Below are 26,860 nucleotides of genomic sequence, written 5' to 3'. Positions count from 1 at the left end.
TTTTTTTTGTAAAACAAGTATGTGGGTTTGTGTGTGTGTTATATACATGTGTGTATACACACACACACGTATACATGCATGTATATACATTGTATGTATATGTGTACACATATATACACATATGTATGTGTATGTACACACACACACATATATATATACACACAAATATATGTTGTTGTTGCCTTCTCAGACTATTCTTTCAGAATGGAGGGACTTTTCAGATATAACAGCAGTAAAGAATCCCTCTGCCAATGCAAGAGATGTGAGTTCAATCTCTGGGTCAGGAAGATCCCCTGGAGAACCCAGACAACCCACTCCAGTATTCTTGCCTGGAAAATCCCATGGATAGAGAAGCCTGGTAGGCTATAGTCCACAGGGTCTACAGGGGTTGCAAAAGAGTCAGACATAACTTATGACTAAACAACAACAAATGTGTATATTCACATATATACACTGTGTGTGTATATACACATACACACATACACAATAAAATATTGTTCAATGATACCTGCTACAACCTGGGTGAAACTTTAACATCTTATGCCAGGTAAAATAATCTCAACACAAAGGGACAGATACGGTGTGAGTCCACTTATATGAAATCTCTAGAACAGGCAAAAACATACAGACAGAAAGTAGATTAGAGGTTACTTTTAGGGAGATGGGTTCAGGGGTAGGGTGATGGGGAGTTATTGCTTAATGGTTACCGAATTTCTCTTTCATGTTTTAGAAACAGATAGTGGTAATGGTTTCACATTGTGGATATAATAAATGACCATAAATTGTATACTTTAAATTGTTAAAATGAAAAATCTTATGCTATATATATGTACAATTTAAAAAGTAAATATACCAAAACCATTGAACTGTACATTTTAAAATGGGTGAATTACATGGTATATAAATTGTATCTCAAGCTGTTGAAAGATGATTGTTAAATGTACCCCTCTGGTACTTTGAATTGACGCTTTAGAACTGTGGTGTTGGAGAAAACTCTTGAGAGTCCCTTGGACAGCAAGATCAAACCAGTCCATCCTAAAGGAGATCAGTCCTGAATGTTCAATGGAAGGACTGATGCTGAAGCTGAAACTCCAATACTTTGGCCACCTGATGCGAAGAACTGACTCATTGGAAAAGACCCTGATGCTGAGAAAGATTGAAGGCAAGAGGAGAAGGGGATGACAGAGGATGAGATGGCTGGATGGCATCATCGACTCAATGGACATGAGTTTGAGCAAGCTCCGGGAGTTGGTGATGGACAGGGAAGCCTGGCGTGCTGCAGTCCATGCGCTCACAAAGAGTCAGACACAACTGAGCGACTGAAATGAACTGAACTGAACTGAACCCCTCTGGTGGGAGATGTTGATAACAAGGGAAAGTGTGAATTTGGGGGGAGGAGTCTTTGGGGAATCACTGTAACTTCCTCTTAGTTTTGCTGTGAACCTAAAAGTGCTCTAAAAACACAAAATCTTCATTAAAAAATTAAACTACCGAACTGAAAAAAAAGAAAGATGACTGTTACAAAGCCACTGCAGTACTAGTGGAAGGACATTGATAATCAAGAGAATCCAGAACAGATTCATATATATATGTTCACTTGATTTATGACAAGGTTGTCATAAGAGTACAGTAATACTGATAAATAGCCTTTTGATGGACCAGTTGATGTTGTTTTTTTAAAAATTCATATGCACCACTTGGTTTTAAAGAGTAAGTATGCATTAATTTGATAAACAAATTAAAATATTGTATTTAAAAAATAAAAATATTAGATTTAATAAGTATCCAAGAAAGATGAAGACTCACAAGTAACTAAGTAAACAAATAAACAGTAAATAAATAAAACATCTTTTAGAGAAATTTAGCATGCATTGATCCTTGATTAAGTCTATACTATTGGCGGCGGTGGTGGTGGTGGTGGTGGTGGTGGTGGTGGTGGTGGAGGTGGTTCAGTTGCTAAGTCATGTCCGACTCTTGCAACCCCATGGACTGTAGCCTGCTAGGCTGCTCTGTCTTTGGGATTCTTCAGGCAAGAATACTGTAGTGGGTTGCCATTTCCTTCTCCAGAGGACCTTCTGGATCCAGGAATCGAACCTCGGTCTCCCGCATTGCAGGCGACCTTATTGGTAAGGATAAGTAATTTTGATTTATGATACTCATTGAGCTGGACAACCTCCATCTTGCTTAAATATTGTCAACCTACACCTGAACACTGAATGAATCACTTCATCTTTTTTCCAGTCTATTCCTTTAGAATAATTCTGTAAAGTAATAGTGGTATATAACTTGGCATTTGGTCATTACTGTACCATCATTCACCATCAACATTCCTTCCATTCACAACAAATCATACATACACCCAAATCAAATGGTCAGTTAAAATAAAAACAAAATAACAATCCATAAAACCAGCCCTCTCCCCCAGCCTTACCAATTAAGCACCATGAAACAAAAGAAATGCTTGCAGCATTTAACACATGCGACAGGACAGATGGTTAATGTCTAACCTTTATCCACTGAAGATTTGTCTGCTTGAGCTTATTTTCAAGTTTATCTTGCTCTTCTGGGCTTATGGGAGCACTTACAAGCACTGTTCCTCCTGTTTCATTTAATTGTTTTAGAATTCCCTGACGCAGGGGCAACTCTTCAGCCAGTAACTGAAACAGACAAATGCAACAACATTTAAAATGAATTACAGCACAATGCCAGCTACCTTGTCTTTGCCTCTATTGATTAATCTATCAAAATAAAGAAAGACCGGAGGCCCACCAGTTCCTTAAATACCAAATTTTCTACAGAGCACAGAGCTGGTGCACTAAGACACCTACGCCTAAGTAAATCAGCCCATCCTACAAAGGATCAGAATATCTTGTATCCCTCAGAGATTTTTTTTTCCTCAAGAGAAAAATGTTATGTAGTATGATAAGCTCTAAAACAATACCTTAAACAGTGTCAAAAGTCTAAAAACACACCTCTCAGAATAATCTGGGCAAATTTAAGCATCCTCTCAGGTATTAGGTCTCTATACTATAACTTAGCAGAGTAAGAAATTGCATTATCATATTAAAAGATAACTAAGAACATACCTGCTACCAGGCATTGTGCTAACTAACCTCTTCACATATATTATCTTCATATAATGCTTTATATAAAAATGTTAACTTTATATAATAATGTCATGAGGTAGATCTTACTATCTTCATCTTACATAGAAGGAAACTGAGACAGAGTGGTTAAATATCAGATCCAAGGACACAGAAGTAGCAGGCAAAAGACTGGTGATCCAAACTTGGGTGTTTTCTTTCAAGAACACTTAATTTTGATACCTGCACATTCCTGAATTTTTTCTTATTCATTTAACATCACATTGAAAGTGCTCTTTTTTATGATCTACAAAGCTATCATAGTTTTATTAACTGTCTTTTATTTATTTGTATCTTCTATTAGCCACATGAGGCTATTTAAATTTAAATTAACTGTCAATAAAATTAAAGACTTAATTCTTCAGTCACATCAGCTACCTTTCAAGTACTCAAAAGGCAAGTGCAGCTAGTGGCTACTAAAATTGCTAATATTCAACACATTTATCATGTTGTTAAATGATATTGGATGGTGCTATAGGACGGTGTTGATCTAGACTAAGGGAAAAAAAAGGAAATCAATGCATATTTATTAATAAGGGAACACCATCAAACATGTCTCTTAAATGAGTTATCAATTACTTTCCTATATATACATATATAACACTCAATATATTTAGGAAAGATGAATTTTTAAGAACAGACTGAGTTTATTTTTCCATGGCATAACATCCTCAAACTATGGATCAAAAACTTTTTATTTTTTGACTCTCAAATACCTAATACATTATCTGACATATACTAGGTGCTTAATATTTGTTTACTGAATTAAGCAATATTTTACTTCTTATACTTTATCCTCTGTCAGGCACACATTTCTTATTTCACAGAAATAAGTAGCTGACATGGAGTCCAATCTGGATGTGCAAATCAACTGAATCATTGATAAAGAAGCAGTTCCATTTCTCTTTGATTCTGTGACCTTGTAAAACGAGGATAGGAACCCTTTTGGAAGTTTGATAAGATTAAATAAAATAGCAGATGTAAATACATCTAATACTTAGTATGTAACAGGGGATGATTGAATGTTAATTTCCCTTTCCCTTCAAGAATTAAAGTAAAACAGATCCAAAGGAGTTTCTCTCCTAAAACTTAAACCATGAAAGTTAATCCAACAGCACAATCAAAGCATCTCGGTCAGCCAGGAGAGCTAATCAGAAAGCAGCAGACATCAAGTGTGTTAGTTGCTCAGTTGTGTCTGACTCTTTGAGACCCCATGGACTGTAGCCGGCTAGACTCCCCTGTCCAGGGGACTCTCCAGGGAAGAGTACTGGAGTGGGTTGCCATTCTCTTCTCCATCATGTTAAGTGGGCATAAAAAACCACTTGAACACACCAGAAGTTTTATTCAACCAGTATCGAAAGTGAACCAACATCACCTCCCCTTACCCTGCAGACAAACCAAACCAAACCAAACCAAACCAAACCATTGCTTCAGGCAAATAGAATGCCTTTAATTAGAGGCTGAAGTAGGGAGATTGATTTGGCAATTAAGATCTTCCATAAGAAATGAGATCATTTCTAAATGAGATTCTCCCCAGTTTTTAAAATAATTTGGAGCTGTGCAATTCTCCATTAAGTCTAAAATTAATTTCAAATCAGTTTAAAAAGTATCACTATGCATTTTATACACACACATACACAAACAGAAACATACTTATATATCCCATACTTACTTTTAAAAATATATACATACTCACTGGGCTAAGACAAAATCAAGTTGTGAGAAAAATTACTGAAGAACTATCAGTATCCCAATGGGCAGGAAATCAATGACTGAATACATTTAAAAAATATATTCTTATACCTTTTTTTTCTTTTTTGGCTATACCATGTAGCTTGTGGGATCTTAGTTCCCCGGCCAGGGATTAAACTCAGGCCACGGCAGTGAATGGCCAAGTCCTAACCACCGGACCACCAGGGAATTCCCTCTAGGTTCATATACAAGTAGGCCCTGGGAGATTTTAGAAAATAAAATTACCTTGACTTCCTCAAGCTTTTCTTTTAGTTGCTGCTCATTTCCAAGTTCAAGCGGAATACTAGAAATGTTATCTGCTTCTTCCAACCATAAAACAAATTCATTCAAATCTCTTTGAAATTCTGACAGGATATTCTTTTGTTCTTCTAACCTGGAGAAAAATAAAATTGTTTTAAAGAACATATTTCTCAAGTTTTCTTTCTTTATTTAAGAAAACTCAAAAAAGCTGCACACACTTTTTAAAAATAAGCCATTTCAAAGATGTTAACGATATAATATTTTTAAGGATGTAATATTTTAAAGGCCTAGTCAAATATCACCACTGGGGCAAAACTGTCTCTGGTTGAGAACAACTTCACTAGAGTAAGTATATAAAGTGAAATTACATGTTTTAAGATGCTTAAATGAAATACATCTTTATGGAAAATTGTAAAGCAAAAACAAGGGAATTAAATGAAAACACTAAATTATTACATGTTCAAATGTTTTCCAAATTACAACACAAAATCCTTTAGGAGGAAAGAGGGAATTGATTTAAAATACTTAACATATGTTGTACTAGTGGATGTTGTTAATTATAAAAACACATATACTGTATGTTACTCAATTAGCCATAAACTTATTCTTACATATTGAGTCAGAAAGCAGCTGAGCAAAATAAGCTGCACTTATAACAATTTACATTTTTTTTTGTTTTATTGTCTTTTGGGAACTATGTATCTGTGGTATGTAAGCTTTTGAACTGAAGCATAATATACATATAGCAAAGTGTTCATACAACTATAGAGATCAATATAGTTTTAAAAAATGGATACAACAACCCTTGGATACATCAAAGGAATAGAATGTTATTAGAAGTTCCCTCAAAACCCTTGCAGTCACTACCTCCAAGTGTAATCAGTATCCTGCCAACTTTTATTATTTTGCCTGTATTGAGCATTATGTATATGGGGCAACCCACTCCAGAATTCTTGCCTGGGAAATCCTGTGGACAGAGGAGCCTGGCGGACTATACTCCATGCAGTCCCAAAAGAGTCGGGCATGACTTAGTGACTAAACACACTGCCTTTTACTCAGTGTAACATTTACAATCATCATCCATGTTCTGTGTAGATTATCTTCTTCACTACATAGAACGAAACTGTATAAAATATATCTATGTTGGTGGACACTTGAGTTGCTTCCATTTGGGGACTGTTCAGATAATTTTTTGTTTGTTTTTGCTTCTAGTTGACAAATATTTATTGAGGGCTTACTAACTTCCAGGAACTCAAGCAGGTATTCGAATCAAAGAGAAATGAGTTATGTACCTTGCCTTGAGGATCTCATAGTCCATGAGAGGGAAGAAGCATGTAAATCTAGGACTATGATAGAATATTGTGGAGGACAAGTTTCTGGGTATAGAAGGGTATAGAAGATATGTCAGAGAAGATAATGGTCTACCTGGGTCTTGAAACATGAAAAGGGATTTGATTCACAGCCTGTGCAAAGACAGGACATTGAGAGAACTATAGTTACACTAATTCCTCAAACCGGATCCGGTTATTGGATTTATGTTCTTCTATACTCAGTTTTCCCTGGAGAAGGAAATGGCAACCCACTCCAGTACTCTTGCCTGGAAAATCCCATGGACGGAGGAGCCTGGTAGGCTATAGTCCATGGAGTCGCAAAGAGTTGGACACAACTGAGCGACTTCACTTTGACTTTCATACTCAATTTTGTTCTTTGATGTGAGCTGGTCCAAAGTCTATCCGAGGCACATAAGAAGACACTGTCTTCTTTTTCTATTCTCCAAACAGCAGATTCTATGAAAACCCAAGTCCTATTTTGGGCTCCATTGAAAACTCAAATCATATTATGTCATCATTGCACTTAAACTCTTCTATTGCTTCCCAGTTCATTCAAATCAAAGCAAAGTCATTACAGCGCTCTATTAGGGTCTAGATCTGTGCTGCTCAATATACTAGACACCTTCATATGTGGCTACTGAGCACTTGAAATGATGTGAGGGAAACTGAGATGTGCTGTAAGTGTAAAAAATTGCATACTGGATTTCAAAGACTTAGTACAAAAAAAAAATCATCTCTGTACCTTCTACTCAATTTTGCTGTACACCTAAAACTGCTATAAAAATACAACTATTTTTATGGGGGAAAGGGTGGAGGGGAGGAGTAGATTGGGAGTTTAAGATTGACATGTATGGACTGCTATATTTAAAATAGACAAATAACAAGGATCTATTGTAAAAAATAAAAAGATAAAACTAATAAAAATAAAACTATTTCTAAAGTATTAAAAAAGAATATGAAATATCTCATTAGTCCTTTAAATATGTACAAGTCAACATGATAATATTTTTAATATATTGTGTTAAATAAAATAGGTTAATTTCACCTGTTCTTACTCTTTTTTACATATGACATTAGAAAATTTAAAATTACATATGAGGCTCACTACTTTTGTATGGAAAAGCACTGATCTATAAAATCTGCTGATCCTCTTTCTCCTTACTTGTCTGACCTCATTTCCATCTACTCTCCCTTTCTCTTATCCTTCTGGAGACCTCAGCTTTTGTACTTGCTGTTTTTTCCTGCCTAGAATGACCTTCCCTCACAAATCAAGCATGGCTGGTTTCCTCAGCTCCTGCAGGTCTTTCCTGATGATTCTACCTACAATCACACCTCTTCTCTCTCCAATTTTTGTTCTTCCTCCCTAGTCAATCTTTCTCTTTAGTACTTAAAATATTCTTGGTGGCTCAGTTGTAAAGAATCCACCTGCAATACAGGAGCTACAAGAGACCCTGGTTTGATACCTGGGTTGGCCCCTGGAGGAGGAAATGACAACTTCAGTATTCTTGCCTGGGAAATCCCATGGACAGAGGAGCCTGGCAGGCTACAGTCCATGGGGTTGCAAAGAGTTAGACATAACTGAGTGACTGAGCATGCCCCAAACAAAAAAGCACCATAATTTGGTTGTTTTGTATATTGTCTATCTTACACAGGAAATCAAACTTTCTGAGGGCAAAGATTTTGCCTGTTTTATTTATTACTGTTACCCTTGTTCCTGAAATTATGCCTGGCACAGAAAAGATGCTAAATAAATAACTGTTGTGTGAATGAATGAATTTGGCCATCATTCTTTTCAATGTTATGCACTTTTCTGTTTCAAAAGAATTGTTCCCATTTTTTGCAATACTGACGGTAAAACATAATCTAATTTACTCACTGATGTGCACTACAGTATTTCACCAAGTGAAATAGACCTTCACTTGCAGGTCATATAACATCACTGTGTATACTCCCAGGATGTGGGTTAGAGTGAGGAATGCTGCTGATTAAATGATGACATTTATCACGTAGAGGTTTTATTAAGAAAATTTTCTTTAGGTTTATATATATTTTTTTCTCTTATGTTCCCTTTGAATATGCATTAAAAAGTATAAGTGAAAAAATTGGTGCAGTGTTCTTCAAATTTCCTCATATTTAGAGTCTGAGCCTCCTATACCACTTTTCTTTTTAGAGCAGTGGTTCTCAGCCTTTTTGGCACCAGAGACCAGTTTCATGGAAGATAATTTTTTTATGTGGATGACTCAATTGCATTACATTTCTTGTGTACTTTACTTTTATTATTATTACATCTGCTCCTCATCAGATCACCAGGCATCAGATCCCCTCAGTAGAGTTCAGTTCAGTTGCTCAGTCGTGTGTGACTCTTTGCGACCCCATGGACTTCAGCATGCCAGGCTTCCCTGTACATCACCAACTCCCAGAGTTTACTCAGACTCATGTCCATTGAGTTGGTGATGCCATCCAACCATCTCATCCTCTGTCATCCCCTTCTCCTCCTGCCTTCAATCTTTCCCAGCATCAGAGTCTTTTCAAATGAGTCAGTTCCTCGCATCAGGAAGCCAAAGTATTGTAGTTTCAGCTTCAGCATCAGTTCTTCCATTGAATATTCAAGACTGATCTCCTTTAGGATGGACTGGTTGGATCTCCTTGCTGTCCAAGGGACTCTCAAGAGTCTTCTCCAACACCACAGTTCAAAAGCATCAGTTCTTTGGTGCTCACCTTTCTTTATAGTCAGATCTCCTAACTGATGTCTTTTTCCATACTGTGTCATTTTTTGTGACATCAAGAGTCTCAGCAGTATAGCACTTCTTAACAGGGCTCTACTACTATTCCTTGGACTTTCTTCTAAACCACATGTGACCTGGCTACCGGAAATAGTCAAATTCACCCAGATTTCAGTGATGTTAATGTGGTAAAATGTGCTGCCTAAAATGAATGAAATTTGGTTAGTTTGCATAGTCTTCCACCACTGATAACAATGAATAAATAACTCAAGTTCTTTTGGCTGCTACCAAGTTGCTGGCTATTTTAGGATTAAAAAAAAAAAAAGGTTCATAATGCAATGACAGTTTACTGTTACCTTTAGCTGCTTATAATTATGAATAAATGTTATTATCAGCATTATCTGCCTGATATGCTTAAGCTTATTTTCTGCTAATAAAGTCGATAAAGACTTGGCATTCATTTCCAGAGGGACTAGTGATAATTATATGAGTTTTTGCCAATAACAAATATTTTGGCTTCTCTTATACATGCAAAGTAAGGATATCTACATCAATGCATGATGCTGAAATGGTTGGCTATTGAAGTATTCAAGATTTAGGGAGGAAGGGTCAAAAGATGAAGCTGGTAAAGTGGTTCAAGGCAGGGCTATGAAGTGGATAGAATGTTTTGTTTTAAATTCTAGGTGATGAACTACTCCAATTTTTTTTAGTAGAGCAAGATTCATTTCATCCATTCCCTCTGGTATTCTATGGAGAATGGATGTGGGTAAGAGTGATAAGACAGAGAGTGAGGAATTGAAACCAAGCAGGACCAGGTGGGGTTCCTGGCACAAAAGCCTTTCTGTATTCCCTTCCCTGAATTCTCAAAGTGAAGTGAAAGTCGCTCAGTCATGTCCAATTCTTTGCGACCCCATGGGCTATACAGTCCATGGAATTCTTCAGTCCAGATACATAGAACAATATCTTTGAGCTCTTCTGCAGAACTAAAACCTCCATCAAATGGAAGATGTTAACTACTTGATGAAGCACTCTTCATAAAGAAAGCTGAGCGCCAAAGAATCGATGCTTTTGAACTATGGTATTGGAGAAAACTCTTGAGAGTCCCTTGGACTGCAAGGAGATCCAACCAGTCCGTCCTAAAGGAAATCAGTCTTGAATATTCAATGGAAGGACTGATGCTGAAGCTGAAGCTCCAATACTTTGGCCACCTGATGTGAAGAACTGACTCACTGGAAAAGACCCTGATGCTGGGAAAGTTTGAAGGCAGGAGGAGAAGGGGACGACAGAGGATGAGATAGTTGGATGGCATCACCAACTCAATGGACATGAGTTTGAGTAAGCTCCGGGAATTGGTGATGGACAGGGAAGCCTGGCATGCTGCAGTCCATGGGGTCGCAAAGAGTCAGACATGACTGAATGACTGAACTGACTAATTGAACTGAAGCACTCTTCATTCCAGGGAAGGTCATGGTTCAACCATTATCACTTGATCCAGATGACCTCTGGATTTAAGGGATGAAGGCCTGCACGCATGTGTACTCAGTCGCTCAGTCCTATCTGACTCTTTGGAACCCCATGGACTGTATCCCTTCAGGCTCCTCTGTCTCCATGGGTTTATCCTGGCAAGAATACTGGAGTGGGTTGCTATTTCCTCCTTGGGGGATCTTCCTGACCCAGGGATTGAACCTGCACCTACTGTGTCTCCTGCATTGGCAGGTGGATTCTTTGGCACTGAGCACATATAAAGGTCCAAATCATGAAGATGTAGCAAGGGAAAAGGAAAAGACAGAATGCTGAAAATGTAGGAGATTCAACAGGATTTGTGGATGAAAGGAGAGAGGTTAGCATTAGGCGCTAAAAATTATTAATCATTTTCCATATGGCAAAACATTCCTGGTGCCTCAAAGGCAAATAATCTGTCTGTAATGCAGGAGACATGGGAAACGGAGATTCAGTCCCTTGTTTCAGAAGATCCCCTAGAGAAGGAAATGACAACCTGCTCCAATAATCTTGCCTGGGAAATCCCATGGACAGAAGAGTCTGGCGTGCTACAGTCCATGGGTTTGCAAAGAATCAGCAGCCACTGAATCAGATAACAAGTTGTCACATTACTACTGTGAGATGAGTACCAGTTTTTCCTCACGTACAGATGAAAGAAAATGAGGCTTCACATTTTGCCTAAGATCAAACAGCTAATAAGTGGTCATCCAGTATTCAGTACTGGGTCATCTAGGTTCAGTACTGGGTCACTGGGTCTAGGAGTGCTCCTGGCTAAATAGATGGCATTTACTCCAGCTGAGTACATTTAATTGTACTGGATATTTTGGGGAAATGACTAGTTGAAAAAAATAGATCTGGAGCTCAGAGGAGAGAGGAGAACTGGAATCATGAACTTCAGAGTCAACAGCAACCAGTTGGTAGATAAAACATGGTAAATTAGCCTTTCAACTTTGAATAATGGACAACTCTTCCACATGACTATTTCAATTAAAAACACACATTAAAGAAAAAAACCCATTTACAATCATTCATTGATTTCCTGTGTATGGGTAATTTGTGGCTCCTGTCTCTCCCCCAATTGCCTTCCTTTGACATGGAAAGCCAAAGAAATACCTAGGGTGTTCTTCTGGTTCTCCCCAAAAGCTACACAGATCTGTGAAGGAGTTCTTCAGCTCAATGAATACTCAGCTGAAGGAGACCATAATTTTCCCATGTTGCAGTTTTCATACACTTTTCTAGTCATTACTTAGAGAGAGGTAAGGTGGGTAACGACTCCCACCATGAACACTGCACTCTCCACAAAGCTAAGTATTCCATTCCACTTGAGACCACTTTTTTTTAAATTGTATAGCACAGGGAACTATATTCAATATCTTATAATCTATAATGGAAAAGAATTTGAAGAAAAAATAAATACATATGTATGTATGTACAACTGAGTCACTTTGCTGTACATGTGAAACACTGCAAATGAACTATATGTCAATTAAAAATGGAAATATATATACAATAAAACATATTTGATACAAATAAAATATACACAGTACAAATATATATATATATATATATATATATATATATATATATGCTGCTACTGCTACTGCTAAGTTGCTTCAGTCTTGTCTGACTCTGTGTGACCCCAAAGACTGCAGCCCACCAGGCTCCCCCATCCCTGGGATTCTCTAGGCAAGAATACTGGAGTGGGTTGCCATTTCCTTCTTCAATGCATGAAAGTGAAAAGTCAAAGTGAAGTCGCTCAGTCGTGTCCGACTCTTAGTGACCCCATGGACTGCAGCCTACCAGGCTCCTCCGTCCATGGGATTTTCCAGGCAAGAGTACTGGAGTGGGGTGTCATTGCCTTCTCCAATATTGTGTGTGTATATATATATATACACACACACAATAAAATATGCAAATAAAAGTGTCTAGGGAAAGTCTATTATGACCTAGTTTAAAGGGGGAAAATAGTAGAGGTGAAATATTGCTTTTGAGTACTTATAAGGTAGAAATATTTTAATGGGCTTCATCTATAGAAAGTAAAGATTTTCTGAGGTGTGAGCCATAGTAATACATTCTAGTCCAAGGTCACCTGAGTCCTCTTAACATTGATCTGGACCTGGGGTACCAAGGAGGTGGGAAATCTCTGATGGTAGATGGGATACCACTGCTTGTGTGCTTGTGCTCAGTTGTGTCTGACTCCTTGTGATCCCATGGACTATAGCCTGACAGGCTCCTCTGTCCTTGATTCTTGGCAAAAATACTGGAGCAGGCTGCCATTTCCTATTCCAGGGGCTCTTACCAAGCCAGGGATCAGATCTGTGTCTCTTGCGTCTCCTGCATTGGTAGGTAGATTCTTTACCACTAGTGCCACTTGTGAAGCCAATACCACTGCTATTTCTCAGCCAACCTTAGGAGGAAGAGGCTGGTCTTGACTGCTGGCAGCTTGTTTTAGATATGTAGTAGCACCATTTTCCGGAGAAGGCAGTGGCACCCCACTCCAGTACCCTTGCCTGGAAAATCCCATGGACGGAGGAGCCTGGTGGGCTGCAGCCCATGGGGTCGTGAAGAGTTGGACATGACCGAACGACTTTGCTTTCACTTTTCACTTTCATGCATTGGAGAGGGAAATGGCAACCCACTGCAGTGTTCTTGCCTGGAGAATCCCAGGGACGGGGGAGCCGGGTGGGCTGCCGTCTCTGGGGTCGCACAGAGTCGGACACGACTGAAGCGACTCAGCAGCAGCAGCAGCAGCAGAACCATTTTCCCTCAGACACTGGACTGAGAAGCAATTCTGAAAGAGGAGCAATCCCACTCTAGACATCTTTTATTTATTCAGAAGATCTAAGCTGGCTCACATCTTTGGGTCTAGGTTTCAAGGGCACTGGTCAGTTGACCTCATCTTTGTCTCCTTCCACTCTTTTTGCAAATCTTTGTCACCTTTAGTATTTGACTCTAGATCACCTCGCACAGTGTCCCATATACTGAGAGCAACCTTATTTCTACTGATCTTTCTCATCTTAGTTAAGTAAAATCTTGTTAAAAATCTCATTACATTTGTAAAACCTAGACAGATGGGTAAGGCTTTTCTCAACCTACCTCTAGAACCTAACAATTTCAGGGAGGAATAAATCCAAAATCCAACAAGTGAAAGCTCAAAGAATAGGAAACAGTAATAGGAAACAAACACAAAGTTTCAAACCTAGACTAAAATTCTAAAAGCAAATACCTCCACTTCCACTTCAAACACACCCCTAATTAAGTGAATAGTTTTCTAATCCTTTCAAAAATATCCAGCCAAGAATAAAAGTGGTGGAGATGTAGTTGTTCACTGTAATTAGGATTTTTGTATTTAATTGGGATCAAACTCTACATAAACATTGTGTACCTATTTTCTTCCTTTAATCACTACTGTGAATACTTCCTTAGGTCATTGTTTATTATTTGAAACATTGATTTTTATGATCTGAGTAAAAAGCCATATATGAGTACACCATATTTTACCATTGTTTTGTTATTTGGCATTTAGTTTGGTTCCAATTTTTCATTATAATAAATAACCCTATAACAACTACATTTGTTCATGCATTGTGGCTCAATCTATCTGTTACTTTCCTGAGAATAAGGAAGAAAAGTTAACAACGAGAATACTAAGAATATAGACTCATATTGGTAAATTTCTTTGCAATGCTGGTGGTAACAGTAGTTTGTCATGGACTTTCTTTACATTTTTTATTAACAGAAAAGCTAAACAATTTTGTAAACATGTATATTTGTCATTTCTGTTTCTACTCTCAGTCATCTGCTGTGTCTGTTGCCCATTTTGCCTCAGTGATTTCTTATTTGTTTGTAAAGGCTCGTTTCACTTTATCTTAAAAATATATTTGTTGAGAATATTTTATAGCTTTCCTTTCATCTTTTTTAAACATATTTTTGTCTCTTTCTAAAGAAAACACGTCAATTTCTTGGTTATTTCTCTCACTGAAACTACTCTGAAAATTGTGACCACCTGACAACTGCTTAGATTTGTGCTTTTTTTCTGGATCCTTACATATTCATTAAAAAAACACACACACACACGTAAAAAAAAAAACTAAATGCTTCATCCATTTTAAATTTATATAGTTGAGTTCCTGACCTTGAAGGGTTTTTCAGAAATTGATATTTTTTTCCCAACACAATCTATTCTCTATTGATTTGTGGTGATTTCATTATATTTTGTGTTTTATATGCAATAAGTTTCAGTTTGCAGTATACCATAGATTTTTGTGACAGCAATGAACCACTTCAACCACTGCAGCATGAAAGTATGTCTAATTCCTGGTAGGTTAAATCCTCTCCTACCTTAGCTATTTTAATTTATGTACTATGAGTATCATTTGGTAAAATTACAAAATAAATCTCATTGGGGACTTTGATAGGGATTCCATTAAATCAATAAATTAATTTGTGAAGAACCACTGTCTTTTCAGAATGAATTTGCTAAATTTTCTATGTTTACAGTGCATTTGGACACGGAGCGTATCTAGGGCTCATCTGTGTACTATAAATAATTAAGTACGTTTTCTAATTAACCTTCAGCATCAGTTTGAAAGGCAGTGACTTGCATATGATTTTATGGATATTAACTGTATACTAGTTTAGGAAAGTCTTAACTACCAGATAGGATAAATCATCACTTAAAAAGTAAAAGCTTTGCTTAAGCTATTTGCTATAATCTTTCTTTTCACACAATGTTTGTGGAAAACTTTTTCTTGATGACTTAATTTTTTATAAACAGTACAGCATCTTCTTTTTAGGTATGAAAAAATTTGATAGTTATTTCTTGTCTAGGTTTGTTTTTTTATACTTTGAAAAAAGAAAAAAAAGAGATGGTGCCAACCCACCGGGACCTTGTTATAATCTGCTTTTCCAAGTGCATGTGTTTTCCGAAATTTCAAAAGCCGTGGTTTGAGGTTTTAAAAGCTGCAATTTGAATTTATGTATTCAGATGATTGCAGAAAAACGAAGGAGCAGGGTTTGCATTTCCAGGCTTGTCTCTTGACAGAACAGTTTAAACGTGCTTTACATTGGCATTCATCACATGAAGTGTTATTTCTTTGTTTACCTACTCGCTTAATGCTTATGGTAGGATTTATTCAGGCATGTGGTAGTAATAATAATGAATGGGATATTTAACATTACCCATCTGCAATTAAGTGCTAAATATTTTACTTTTAGAGGCATTTCAATACATCTAGCTATTTTTTTTAAAAGAATGGTTTCTGTTCGAGATATTGGCTCTGTAGCCATTTATATTATAAATGCTTTTAATACAATTGGAGGAAGTACATATTATGGTAGGGAGAGATTTGCATAATCAGAAAGGAAGAGTTACTGATGTGTTGCGAAATTCAATGACTTTAACATTAACTCTTAATGAACATTTTCTGTGAGGCTGCTCTTACAGTAAGTGATAAAGACTACCAAATCACATGGTGGAGGATCTAGCAAATGTTTCAACCAAACGCTAGATATTTACACACTGGAATCCCTTTTACCACTCAATGCACCATGTGTATTGTCTTCCTAATATTCCAAACAAAGAAATTGAAGCCTCAGAGATTTATATGCCAAATATATGCAAGTATAAGGTCACTCCCTATCCCATTTTCCAAGTGAGAAGTTCCTCCCTAGGTTTATAATCAAATATAACATAGAAACTTTGGAAAGTATAGATAGGCTTATCACCTGTCTACATATAACGCTCAATTCGTTACTTTGATTGTGCATACTAATTTTAAATTATATAGCATATTACATTAGAATAAAGTTATATTGGAAAGTTTATTCCAAGCCACAAACACACATTTACATAACAGAAGAAAGTTTTATGTTATGTAAAGATAGTTTTTCTTTTCTCTGTGCCATATGTCCATGAGCTACATGATGCCACCACTTATTGAGTTGCTCTTAAAATAATCTTTTCAGAGTTTGTTTACAATGGCATTCAACTCATGAAATTGTGATGTCATACCACCAGAGTTGATCACTACTTCTGTTAAATTTGTGTTCTTCCTGTTGCTTTTTCTCCTCTACCACGTGACTTCTACAAGCAACCAAAATAAGCATCATTTGAGATTAAGTCAATACGTCTTTCCCAGACAGTGCTTTGCTGTTTTGAGCAAAATAAAACAAGTGAGTATCTTATAATTTGAGAAACTCCAGAAATATTTAAATATAAAGGTATCACTTAAGGAAGAAAAAGAAACAAAAATTCATATTTAGGGACACATTAACTTCTCCAAGTCATAGTGTCTATAGGATGTTGTTAGCATCAGAACCCAGCCATTTGCCATTCATTCACTTTGCCTACAGTTTTCCCCTTATACAAATGAAGTGCAGCTGAAAGGCTTAACATATCAACATTCCTCAGGCATTCACTTCTCAATATTAAGGAAATATTAGCAAATTGCAGGTAGATGTGAAGAACGAGAAGGAAAATCGTGGAGCTCAGTAGTGAGAGTTTCTCAAAGGAAAAAAAATTAGTTCAAATCTAAGTCCTGAAAGTTATTAGGTTAGCATGTGAACTTGGGCAGTTACTTAACCTTTATAGGCCTCAATTTCCTCATCTTAAAATGGGAACAATAAACACTTCATAGTGTGGTTGTTTGAATTAAATTTGCTTTCAGAAACTCCAGTTTTAGCCTACTGCTTCACTAATGGTATTCAACAAATGGCAGAGAAAATAAAAAGAACTTAAAAAAAAAAAAAGGAGATCTGGATATTGAAGTGCTATTTCTATCTCAGAATTTTGCCTAAGCCAACATACTTATATACAGAAAAGTATTTATAAAGCATGTATGAGTACACGGGGAGACTGTTTGAAATTCAGCTTTTTGATAAGCCAGTTGACAGTTCTATTTCTCTCTTCTGACAAACTTCCTTGACAAATTTGGGAAGTTTAACAGTTGGGAAAAGACAATTAGAGTCAAATGCCAACCTATGAGTGAACGTGCCACCAGATCTGCTGCTGTTGTTTAGTAGCTCAGTCGTGTCTGACTCTTTGTGACCCTATGGATGTCCCACCAGGAGCCCACCAGCCTCCTCTATCCGTGGGATTCTCCAGGCAAGAATACTGCAGTGGGTTGTCATTTCCTTCTCCAGGGGATCTTCCCAACCCAGGGATTCAACACATGTCTCCTTCATCTCCTGCACTGCTGAGCCACCTGTGAAGTCCAGATGTATGATTACAATGTAGAACTATCAAAGTTCTACTAGTTTCCAATGATGTGACAGTGAATGTAGGTAACAATCTTAGGCCTCATGGAGCTTACATTCCAGACAATGAATAAGATAAGGAAGTGAAATACATTGACTCTAGCAGAGCAGTAAGTACTACCGAAGGGGGGAAAAAAAAAAAAAAACAAAAACGAAGCAAGAGAATATTGAGTGGAGCTGGAGGGTGGTTGCAGTTTTGTAAAGGGTGATCAGAGAAGGCTTCATTGAGAAGAGGTATTTGAATAAAATTGTCATGGTAGAGACTGGCTGGCTACTTCCCCCCAAATCTGACTCTCTTCTCTTAATCCTGAAGCTCATTGTCATGCCCCATCCTCTCTTGCCAATTGGTGTGACTACATAACTGAATTCTAGCCAATGGAATGGATGCAAAAGTGACTGTCACTGATTCCAAGCCTGGCTCATAACCTCACCCCTCATAAATGATATTCCCTGTTCTTTAAGAATTGATGCTTTTAAACTGTGGTGCTGGAGAAGACTCTTGAGAGTCTCCTGGACAACAAAGAGATCAAATCAGTAAATTCTAAAGGAAGTCAACCTTGAATACTCCTTCGAAGAACTAATGCTGAAGGTCCAATACTTTGGCCACCAGATGCAAAGAGCCAACTCATTGGAAAAAACCCTGCTGCTGGAAAGATTGAGGGCAGGAGAAGGGGGCAACAGAGGTTGAGATGGTTGGATGGCATCACTGACTCACTGGACATGAGTTTGAGCAAACTCTGGAAGATGCTAAAGGACATGGAAGACTGGCATGCTGCAGTCCATTGGATCACAAAGAGTCAGACACGACTTAGTGACTGAATAACAACCACACAGAAAAGCACAATGATTTTGAAAGCCACAGGTCAAAAACATCAGAGTTGCAAAATCAAGGTAGACTAGGTCCCTGATTCACAATTTGGAGAGGGAGTCACTTGCTTGCTGATCAGAAGCAATTTTTTGAATTTTCTAGAGTGGTAAGCCACTGAAATGTAGGGCTTCTATTTTAATAACAGCCTGAATTAAGTTAGGTATTAAAGGAAATGAGGGAGCCATCCATGCAAGTATCAAGGGAAAAGAACACTGTGAGTAAAGGAAATAGTACAAAGGTCCTGAGGCCTGAGAGTGGTCAGAATATGCTAAACCAACAACAACAAAATGGGGGAAAAGGTGTGGAATGGAATGAGAGAATAAAAGACTAGTAGGAGATGAAGTAAAAGAAAAAAAAAAGATAACAGCCAAATCTTAAGAGATTCTACCCAGGAAGGGGATATATGTATAATTATAGGCTATTTGTGCTATACAGCAGAAACCAACACAATGTTGTAAAGCAATTATCCTCTAACTGGGAAAAAAATTAAAGTGATTCTGCCTAGAATCTCAATATTTTCATAATTCATATTTTCTATCAAACTCAGTCCTTGGATAAAAAGGAATTCTAGAATAATCTTTTTTGGGGATCTCGGTTTGAACTCTTCTTCAATCCTACTTTAATAGGTCCAATTGACTGAATCCTAACACTCCTTTTGGATTTTTGTTGTGTGCTGTCTACAGAGGTGCTGGAACAGATTTTGGAAAACACTGAGGATGCTTTGGACTGTCATCTGTTAGAAGCAGAATGACATAATCTATCAGTAAAGCTTGTAACAAAGCCACTGCCATCTGACGAAGGATGCAATGAAGAGTGAGTGACCCTAATTGTTCTGCTTTCAGGCATGGCTAAGTTTTCCCCTTCCAAGACATTAAAAAGGAGAGTGAAAAAGCTGGCTTAAAACTCAACATTCGAGAAACCAAGATCATGGCATCTGGTCCCATCACTTCATGGCAAATAGAAGGGGAAAAAGTGGAAGCAGTGACAGATTTTATTTTCTTGGACACCAAAATCACTGTGGACAGTGACTGCAGCCATGAAATTAAAAGACACCTGCTCCTTGGAAGGAAAGCTATGACAAAACTAGACAGCATATTCAAAAGCAGAGACATCACTTTGCAGACAAAGGTCCATAGTCAAAGTTATGGTTTTTCCAGTAGTTATGTATGGATGGACCACAAAGAAGGCTGAGCACCAAAGAATTGATGCTTTCAAATGGTGGTGCAGGATAGGACTCTTAAGAGTCCCTTGGACTGCAAGATCAAACCAGTCCATCCTAAAGGAAATCAACCCTGAATATTCATTGGAAGGACTGATGCTGAGGCTGAAGCTCCAATATTTTGGCCACCTGTTGCAAAGAGCCGACTCACGGAAAAGGCCCTGATGCTGGGAAAGATTGAAAGCAGGAGGAGAAGGGGACAACAGAGGATGAGATGGTTGGATGGCATCACTGACTCAATGGACATGTGTTTGAACAAACTCTGGGAGATAGTGAAGGATAGGGGAGCCAGCTCCCGGTGTCTCAAGCTAGAAATCTGAGAGGCATCCTTGATTCTTTCCTCTCCCTCATACCCAGAGTGTATTGATAACCATATCCTCATAATTCTACTTGAGATGTCTTTCTTGAGTCTGCCTGCTTCTCTTCATACTCCCAACCACTGACTCCCCCTTTCATACTCTCTGACTGGTTACTGTGGCTAATTCTTAATTGGTTTCTGCCTCCCACCTTGTCATCTTCTCATCCATTCTTAACACTTCTGAATGAAAAATATTTCTAAATTATGTCTCTGATCATAGTCTCACACCTTCAATAACTCCCCAGTGCCAATGGGATACAATCTAACTTCTTTAACATGGATCAAAAACCTCTTTATGATCTGATCTCTATTTCCTTCTCTTTTGTCATCTTCCTTTGCATTCCACAATCCAATGAACAACTTCCTCCTCTTTGCAACCCAGTACTGCATCCACATTAGGACTCAGCACATTCTGTTCCATCTGTCTGGGATGCCCTTCCCTATGTCTCTATCTAAACAGCTTCTAGTTACCTTCCCAATCTCAGGTTAGCCACCACCTCCTCTATGAAACTTTGCTCAATTAATTAGTGAAAGTGAAAGTGAAGTCGCTCAGTTGTGTCCAACCCTTTGTGACCCCATGGACTATAGCCTACCAGGCTTCTCCGTCCATGGGATTTTCCAGGCAAGAATACTGGAGTGGGTTGCCATTTCCTTCTCCAGGAAATCTTCCCGACCCAGGGATTGAACTCGGGTCTTCCGCATTGCAGGCAGATGCTTTACCATCTGAGCCACCAGGGAAGTCCAATTAATTAGTAACCCCTTCCTAAACAGGCTTAAGTTATGGGCTCTGTTATACAGTCCCATAGCTCCTCATAATTTTTCTATCACAGAGTATCTTGTAATTTCCTATGTCTGTCAATATACTGCAAGTATCATAAGGACATGTGCTCTATTATGATCATACTCTATTCTCATTACCTCCTATATAGTGTTGGTTAAATTCTTATATTCACAATCTCATAATGGTATCATCCCAATTGTGGGTTTGAGAGTGATAACATTATTCACAAGAGATTTTACATGAAAAACCAAGCGTGTGTTATGGGAAGCAAGTTCTGTGTAAAATTAAATTAAATAGGGAAAGCTACATGCTAGGGGTTTCAAAACTATGGACCATGAGCCAAATCCTGCCTGTCACTGGTTTTTAAAAATAAAGTTTTATTGGAACACAGCCACATCCATTCATTTACATATAAAGACTTCATTCCTACTGTGACATCATAGTTGAGTATTTGAAACAGAGACTGAATGGTTGACAGGTCAAAAGTATTTACTGTCTGGCACTATACTGAAGTTTGCTGACATCAGCATACTAGGGAATTAAAGATATGAGAATTTTGATATAAGAACAATCTGTAAGATCTTTTTAACCTATTTATCTGTGTGATCATGAAAATGTATATGGCCATTTAAACTTCTTCACTCTTTGAAATAATTATTAACACTTTCCACAATTATTATTTTACAGGATACAACATGAGAATGGCTAACAGAAAAACGAGACATTGCACCTAATTATAAATGTTTATTCTGTTTAAAGGGCTTCCCTGGTAGCTCAGCTGGTAAAGAATCTTCCTGCAATGCAGGAGACCCCAGTTTGATTCCTGGTTTGGGAAGTTCCCCTGGAGAAGGGATAGGCTACCCACTCCAGTATTCTTGGGCTTTCCTGGTGGCTCAGACAGTACATTTTGCCTGCAATGAGGGAGACCTGGGTTCAGTCCCTGAGTTGGAAAGATACTATGGAGGAGGTCATGGCAACCCACTCCAGTATTCTTGCCTAAGCAAACCACAGGACAGCATTCTGTTTAAAAGTTGAAGTTTCTCATTATGACAAGCTACATTTACTTAGCTTTGATTCAAACATGGAAAATACTTAGTGAAAAACGTGTTTGCCTCTTCTTTGCTTTTATGTTATTCGAGTTTCTTTCCTTATTTTTCTCTTCTTAACCTTACTTTTTTCACTTCTTTTGTGATTTCATATCCTTTTTCTGTTACTCAGTTTTGTTCTGTGGGTTTTACTGTGACTTTTATTTCTGTAACTGTATTTTGAATTCCTCAGGGTACTCGTAATTTCCACTCTCAGCTAAATGTCATCTATTGTCCAGTACTATGTACATTTCCACTGGAATATAAATACATCATACAGACAAGGAAAACCAAAGTTCCTTTGAGACAGACAAAGGATATATTTTTGCTCAGTACTTTCATCCTGGAAAAGAAAGGGCAAAGGGTATTTCTCGTGATTTATTTAAAATCTGCACACAACTCCAGGTAAATTCTTTAGAAATGCAGATTACTATTCTTTAAAAAATACAGCCACAGGAGGTACAAGAATACTTTTATTTCCTCAAAGAGTCATTCTTGAAATGTGGTATGGGCAACCCTGGGGATCCCTGAGATACTTTCATGGGGTCTGTGAGGTCAAAACTATTTTCATAATGACACTGAGATATTTGCCATTTTCTCTCTCATTCTCTTACGAGTTTTCCAGAGGCTATGTCATGGGTGACATAGTAACAAGTTGAATCTAGAAATAGATATAAGAATCTTCTCTCTTCTCTTAAACTAAATACTAAAGATACTTTTAAGAATGTAAAACAATGTCATTATCCTCACAATCTTTTATTGTGAAAATAGTTACTTTTCATAAGACATTTATTATTTAAAGTAATATAAAGTGGGATTACTGATACTTCAATGGAATTAATAAATGAATACTTTAAACATTTCTCAGTTTTAATGTCAAATGTGGTAACCTACATAAACAAAACTGCTTTGGAGTTCTGAATAATTTGTTAGAGTATAAAGGAGTCCTGAGGCCAAAAATTTTGACAGCCAAAAATTTTGTAGAAGAACTGAATTACCAATATTTAAGAGTTCACCATGATAAAACAAACAAACAAACAACAAAAAAAAACCAGACCTCAGACAGGTAAATAACACAGTAAGAAATGAAAATGAAAACAATCCATTACGTATGAAGAACTTTACCGTCAACCACTATGATTGGAGTCTAGAAATTTGCCAGTGAATTTATAAAAGACAGAGAAAGGTAAAAATGTGGGCCAAGCACGATGAGATTCAACTTTTAGAATTAATGAATTGCCTAAATATCTACTGTGAGTCTTGAGACTGAGTGAATAGGGCATCTTCAAATGATACATGTGCATGCATGCTAAGTCACTTCAGTTATGTGTGACTCTTTGTAACCCCATGGACTGTAGTCTGCCAGGATCCTCTGTCTATATACATATAACTTTGAGATTATAAAACCCTCAGGCAAGTTGGTCTATTGTTAATTTTACATTTATTTTTAATCAAGAAATATTTGAGTATCCACAATGTACCAGACATTGTTTGTCCTACATGATAGGTGGTTGCAAAATGTCAACAGGCTAATAGAAGATGCAGACGTGTACATAACTGTGTTTTTTAAATGTGATACTCATTGAAGTGTAGCTATGACTTCAACAAATATTTACTACATATCTGCTAAGTTCTGGGCATTGTGCTAGGTGGTGGATATTCAGTGGTAAACAACACAGACCCAGTCCTTACCCATATGGACCTTATAGTACGATGGGTAATATACACATTATGCCAATAATCATACAAAAATTATATTAATGCAAACTATGATACATGTATGAAGAAAAAATTAAAATTATGAGAATACTCTTATGAAATTTTAACTAAGAACTCTCATAGATATGCTGGATGTAAAGGCAAAGGCACATCAAATTCTATTTCCCACAAGGAGATAGTGTCAGTGGTCAAACAAGGTTATTTCACTTTTGGGGAACATGTCTAATTTTAGACTAAGATATGTTTCCTCTGAATATTTGCAGGATTTAATAAACGTTATTAACTTTATTATATGTGATGAGGGTAAAAGCAGAGAGAAATTGCTGATAGTGCTGGGAATAAGAAGTAATTATCATCATAATCATTTTCTTCCTCCTCATCCTCCAAGAACTTTTAAAATTTTCTCAGAAGACCTAAGTGAATATCTATTGGTTTCTTGAATGGAAGCATGTGGTCTAAGAATAACTGTATTGTAAAAGTAGTTTGGGATGTAATCTGTCCCTAAGGAGAATTAGGAGTGGATCTTATTTAGAGTCAGGTGGGTATGGTGGTTGTCAGAGTGAGTCCTCTCAGTAAATGACATTGAAGCTGAACCCTGAAATATAAGGATGACTAGATGAAGCATAAGGGGATAGGTTCTACACAGAGAAATCAACTTGTAAGGCAGAAAATACACAGAGATTCAGAGGAACTGAAAGTAGACCAGTGTTGTTAAAGTGTGGTGAACGAGGAGAGTGGCAGGAGATAAGGCTAGAAGGAAGGACAGAGGCCAGGAGGCCATGGTAAGAACTTAAATTTTATCTTAAGTGTAATGGTAAACCATCTACTAAGGGTTCTAGGACCTCACATGGAGAAATGACCTCTCAGGAGCCTAGGAAATATACTCATTAGATGAAAAAGGAGGTAAAACATAGAAAGAGGAACGAACAGTAAAGACAAAAGCATGACAGTGTAAAACTCCATGGTCTATTTGATGTTTACATAGTGAAAGCATGTGGAAAGGGACTGGCAAGAGAAGGTACTAGAAAGGTAGGTTTGGGTCAGATTCTGAAGAGCTCAACAGTCTTGCTAAGGTTAATACATTCCCCCTGTAGTGGCAGAGAACCATTAAAGGTTTATAAGCAGAGCTATAACAAGATTCTGTTTGTATTTTAAACAATATGTTTATTAGTTGTTAAGGATACACAATAAAAGTACATAATAAATGGGTTCTGTAAATGTACTAACATTTACTGAATTATCCTTGGGAATTAAAATTTGATCATGGATGATTTCATTAGTGAATTATTCATTCTACCTTCCACATCAATGATTAAGTTCATTAAATACTAGGTACAGGATACAAAGGGACTGAGGAAGTCTACCTAATAGACTATTCAAGATTAATTTTGACCCATAAAGTGACTCCTACATTGTAGCTAAGCACATTGTTAAAAATAGGAGAATCCAAGTGATAGATATTTTTAAAATAGACTTAGTCACATATGACAGAGTCAATGCATTGTGAACTGAAATATATATTTCCTGGTCCTGGGATTAATCGAAAAGACTGACACAACATTGAGAAAAAAATTGTCGGTAGGTTTTTGAAGATTGAAGATAATCTCTCTCTTTTCAGTAGAAGAAACTACCATTACTTTTGAGCTGAATATAGGAGAGAATTGCATTTCTATTCTCTAGAGAGAATTGATGGTTTCAAAGAAGCTGTCATATCATTTCTTCACTGTATGATTCAAAAAGCAAAGTATAATGAAAAAGTGAACAAAATATATAAAAGGCCATTAGGTAGCTAATATGAAGAAAAATAAGATTACCCGCTTTCCAAATAAGCAAAAATAGCCATACCTAAATTACATGGGGTAATGAGAGACATATCGAAACCTTTTTTTCTTTTTTTTTAACTATAGAGAAAAGTCACACGTACACAAAGTATAATAGTATAATGAGTTTCCATTACCCACCATTGAGATTAAACAATAGAGGAACCTGGCAGGTTACAGTCCATGGGGTCTCATAGAGTTGGACACAACTGGTGACTAACATTTTCACTTTTATTATATTGCCAACTCTGCTTCATCCTTCATCTATACTTCCCATTTTCTACTGTTTGTGTTTTTATTTCCAACTTTATTGAGATATAATTTACATACCATATAATTCACCTATAGTAGGTGTATAATTTAATGGTTTTTAGTAAATGTGTAGAGTTATGTGCATTATTATGACACATTCCTCACTTCTTTCTTCTTTCATTTATTTGAACTCCAGTTCAATATTGAATGTTGAAGTACTGAAGGAAGATATATTTGTCTTATTCTTGATCTTAGGGTGAATACATTGTTTTTCACCATTATGAATGATATTAGTGACAGGTTTTTCATAGATGGCCATCATCATGTTAAGGAGATACTCTTGATTTTTTTTGAAAATTTTTGTCATGAAAAGATTTCAGATTTTATCAAATGCTTTTTACATATCTATTGACATCATTTAGATTTTCCTTTTACTGTTAATATGGTATGTCACTTTCATTATTTTTGAATGTTAAACCAACTTACTTACATTCCTTGAATAAACCCCACATGGTTACAGCATGTAATCTTTATTCTATGTTCTAGATTCAGTTTGCTACATTTCTGGTGAGGGTTTTTGTGTTTATGCTCATGATGCATATTGGTCTATAGATTTCTTTTATTGTAATATCTTTGCATGATTTAGATCAGAGTAAATTCATTATTATAGAATGAGTCAGAAGTTCCTTCCTCTTATTTCTGAAAGGGTTTGTGAAGGACTGGAATTAAAAAAAAAATAGTTGAAATAAATCCCAAGTAAATTATCTGGACTGGGGCTTTTCTAGTTGGAAGATTTTAAACTCCTAATTCAC

The 26,860-nt window shown here is 37.0% G+C and overlaps 1 protein-coding gene across 1 annotated transcript in view; it reads right to left on the bottom strand.

The window, feature by feature from the left end:
* DMD (dystrophin) overlaps positions 1-26,860 on the bottom strand; it is a 2,235,978-nt gene that overhangs the window by 846,225 nt on the left and 1,362,893 nt on the right. The window contains exons 46-47 of the mRNA XM_052663429.1: positions 5,121-5,268; positions 2,508-2,657 (exon numbers count right to left, since the gene is read on the bottom strand). Coding sequence (XP_052519389.1) covers positions 2,508-2,657; positions 5,121-5,268 — 298 coding nt within the window. The remainder of the gene's footprint in view (positions 1-2,507; positions 2,658-5,120; positions 5,269-26,860) is intronic.

Source organism: Budorcas taxicolor, chromosome X, assembly GCF_023091745.1.
Source record: "Budorcas taxicolor isolate Tak-1 chromosome X, Takin1.1, whole genome shotgun sequence".
Classification (NCBI taxonomy): Eukaryota; Metazoa; Chordata; class Mammalia; order Artiodactyla; family Bovidae; genus Budorcas; species Budorcas taxicolor.
This window is presented reverse-complemented; position numbering and strand designations above follow the sequence as displayed.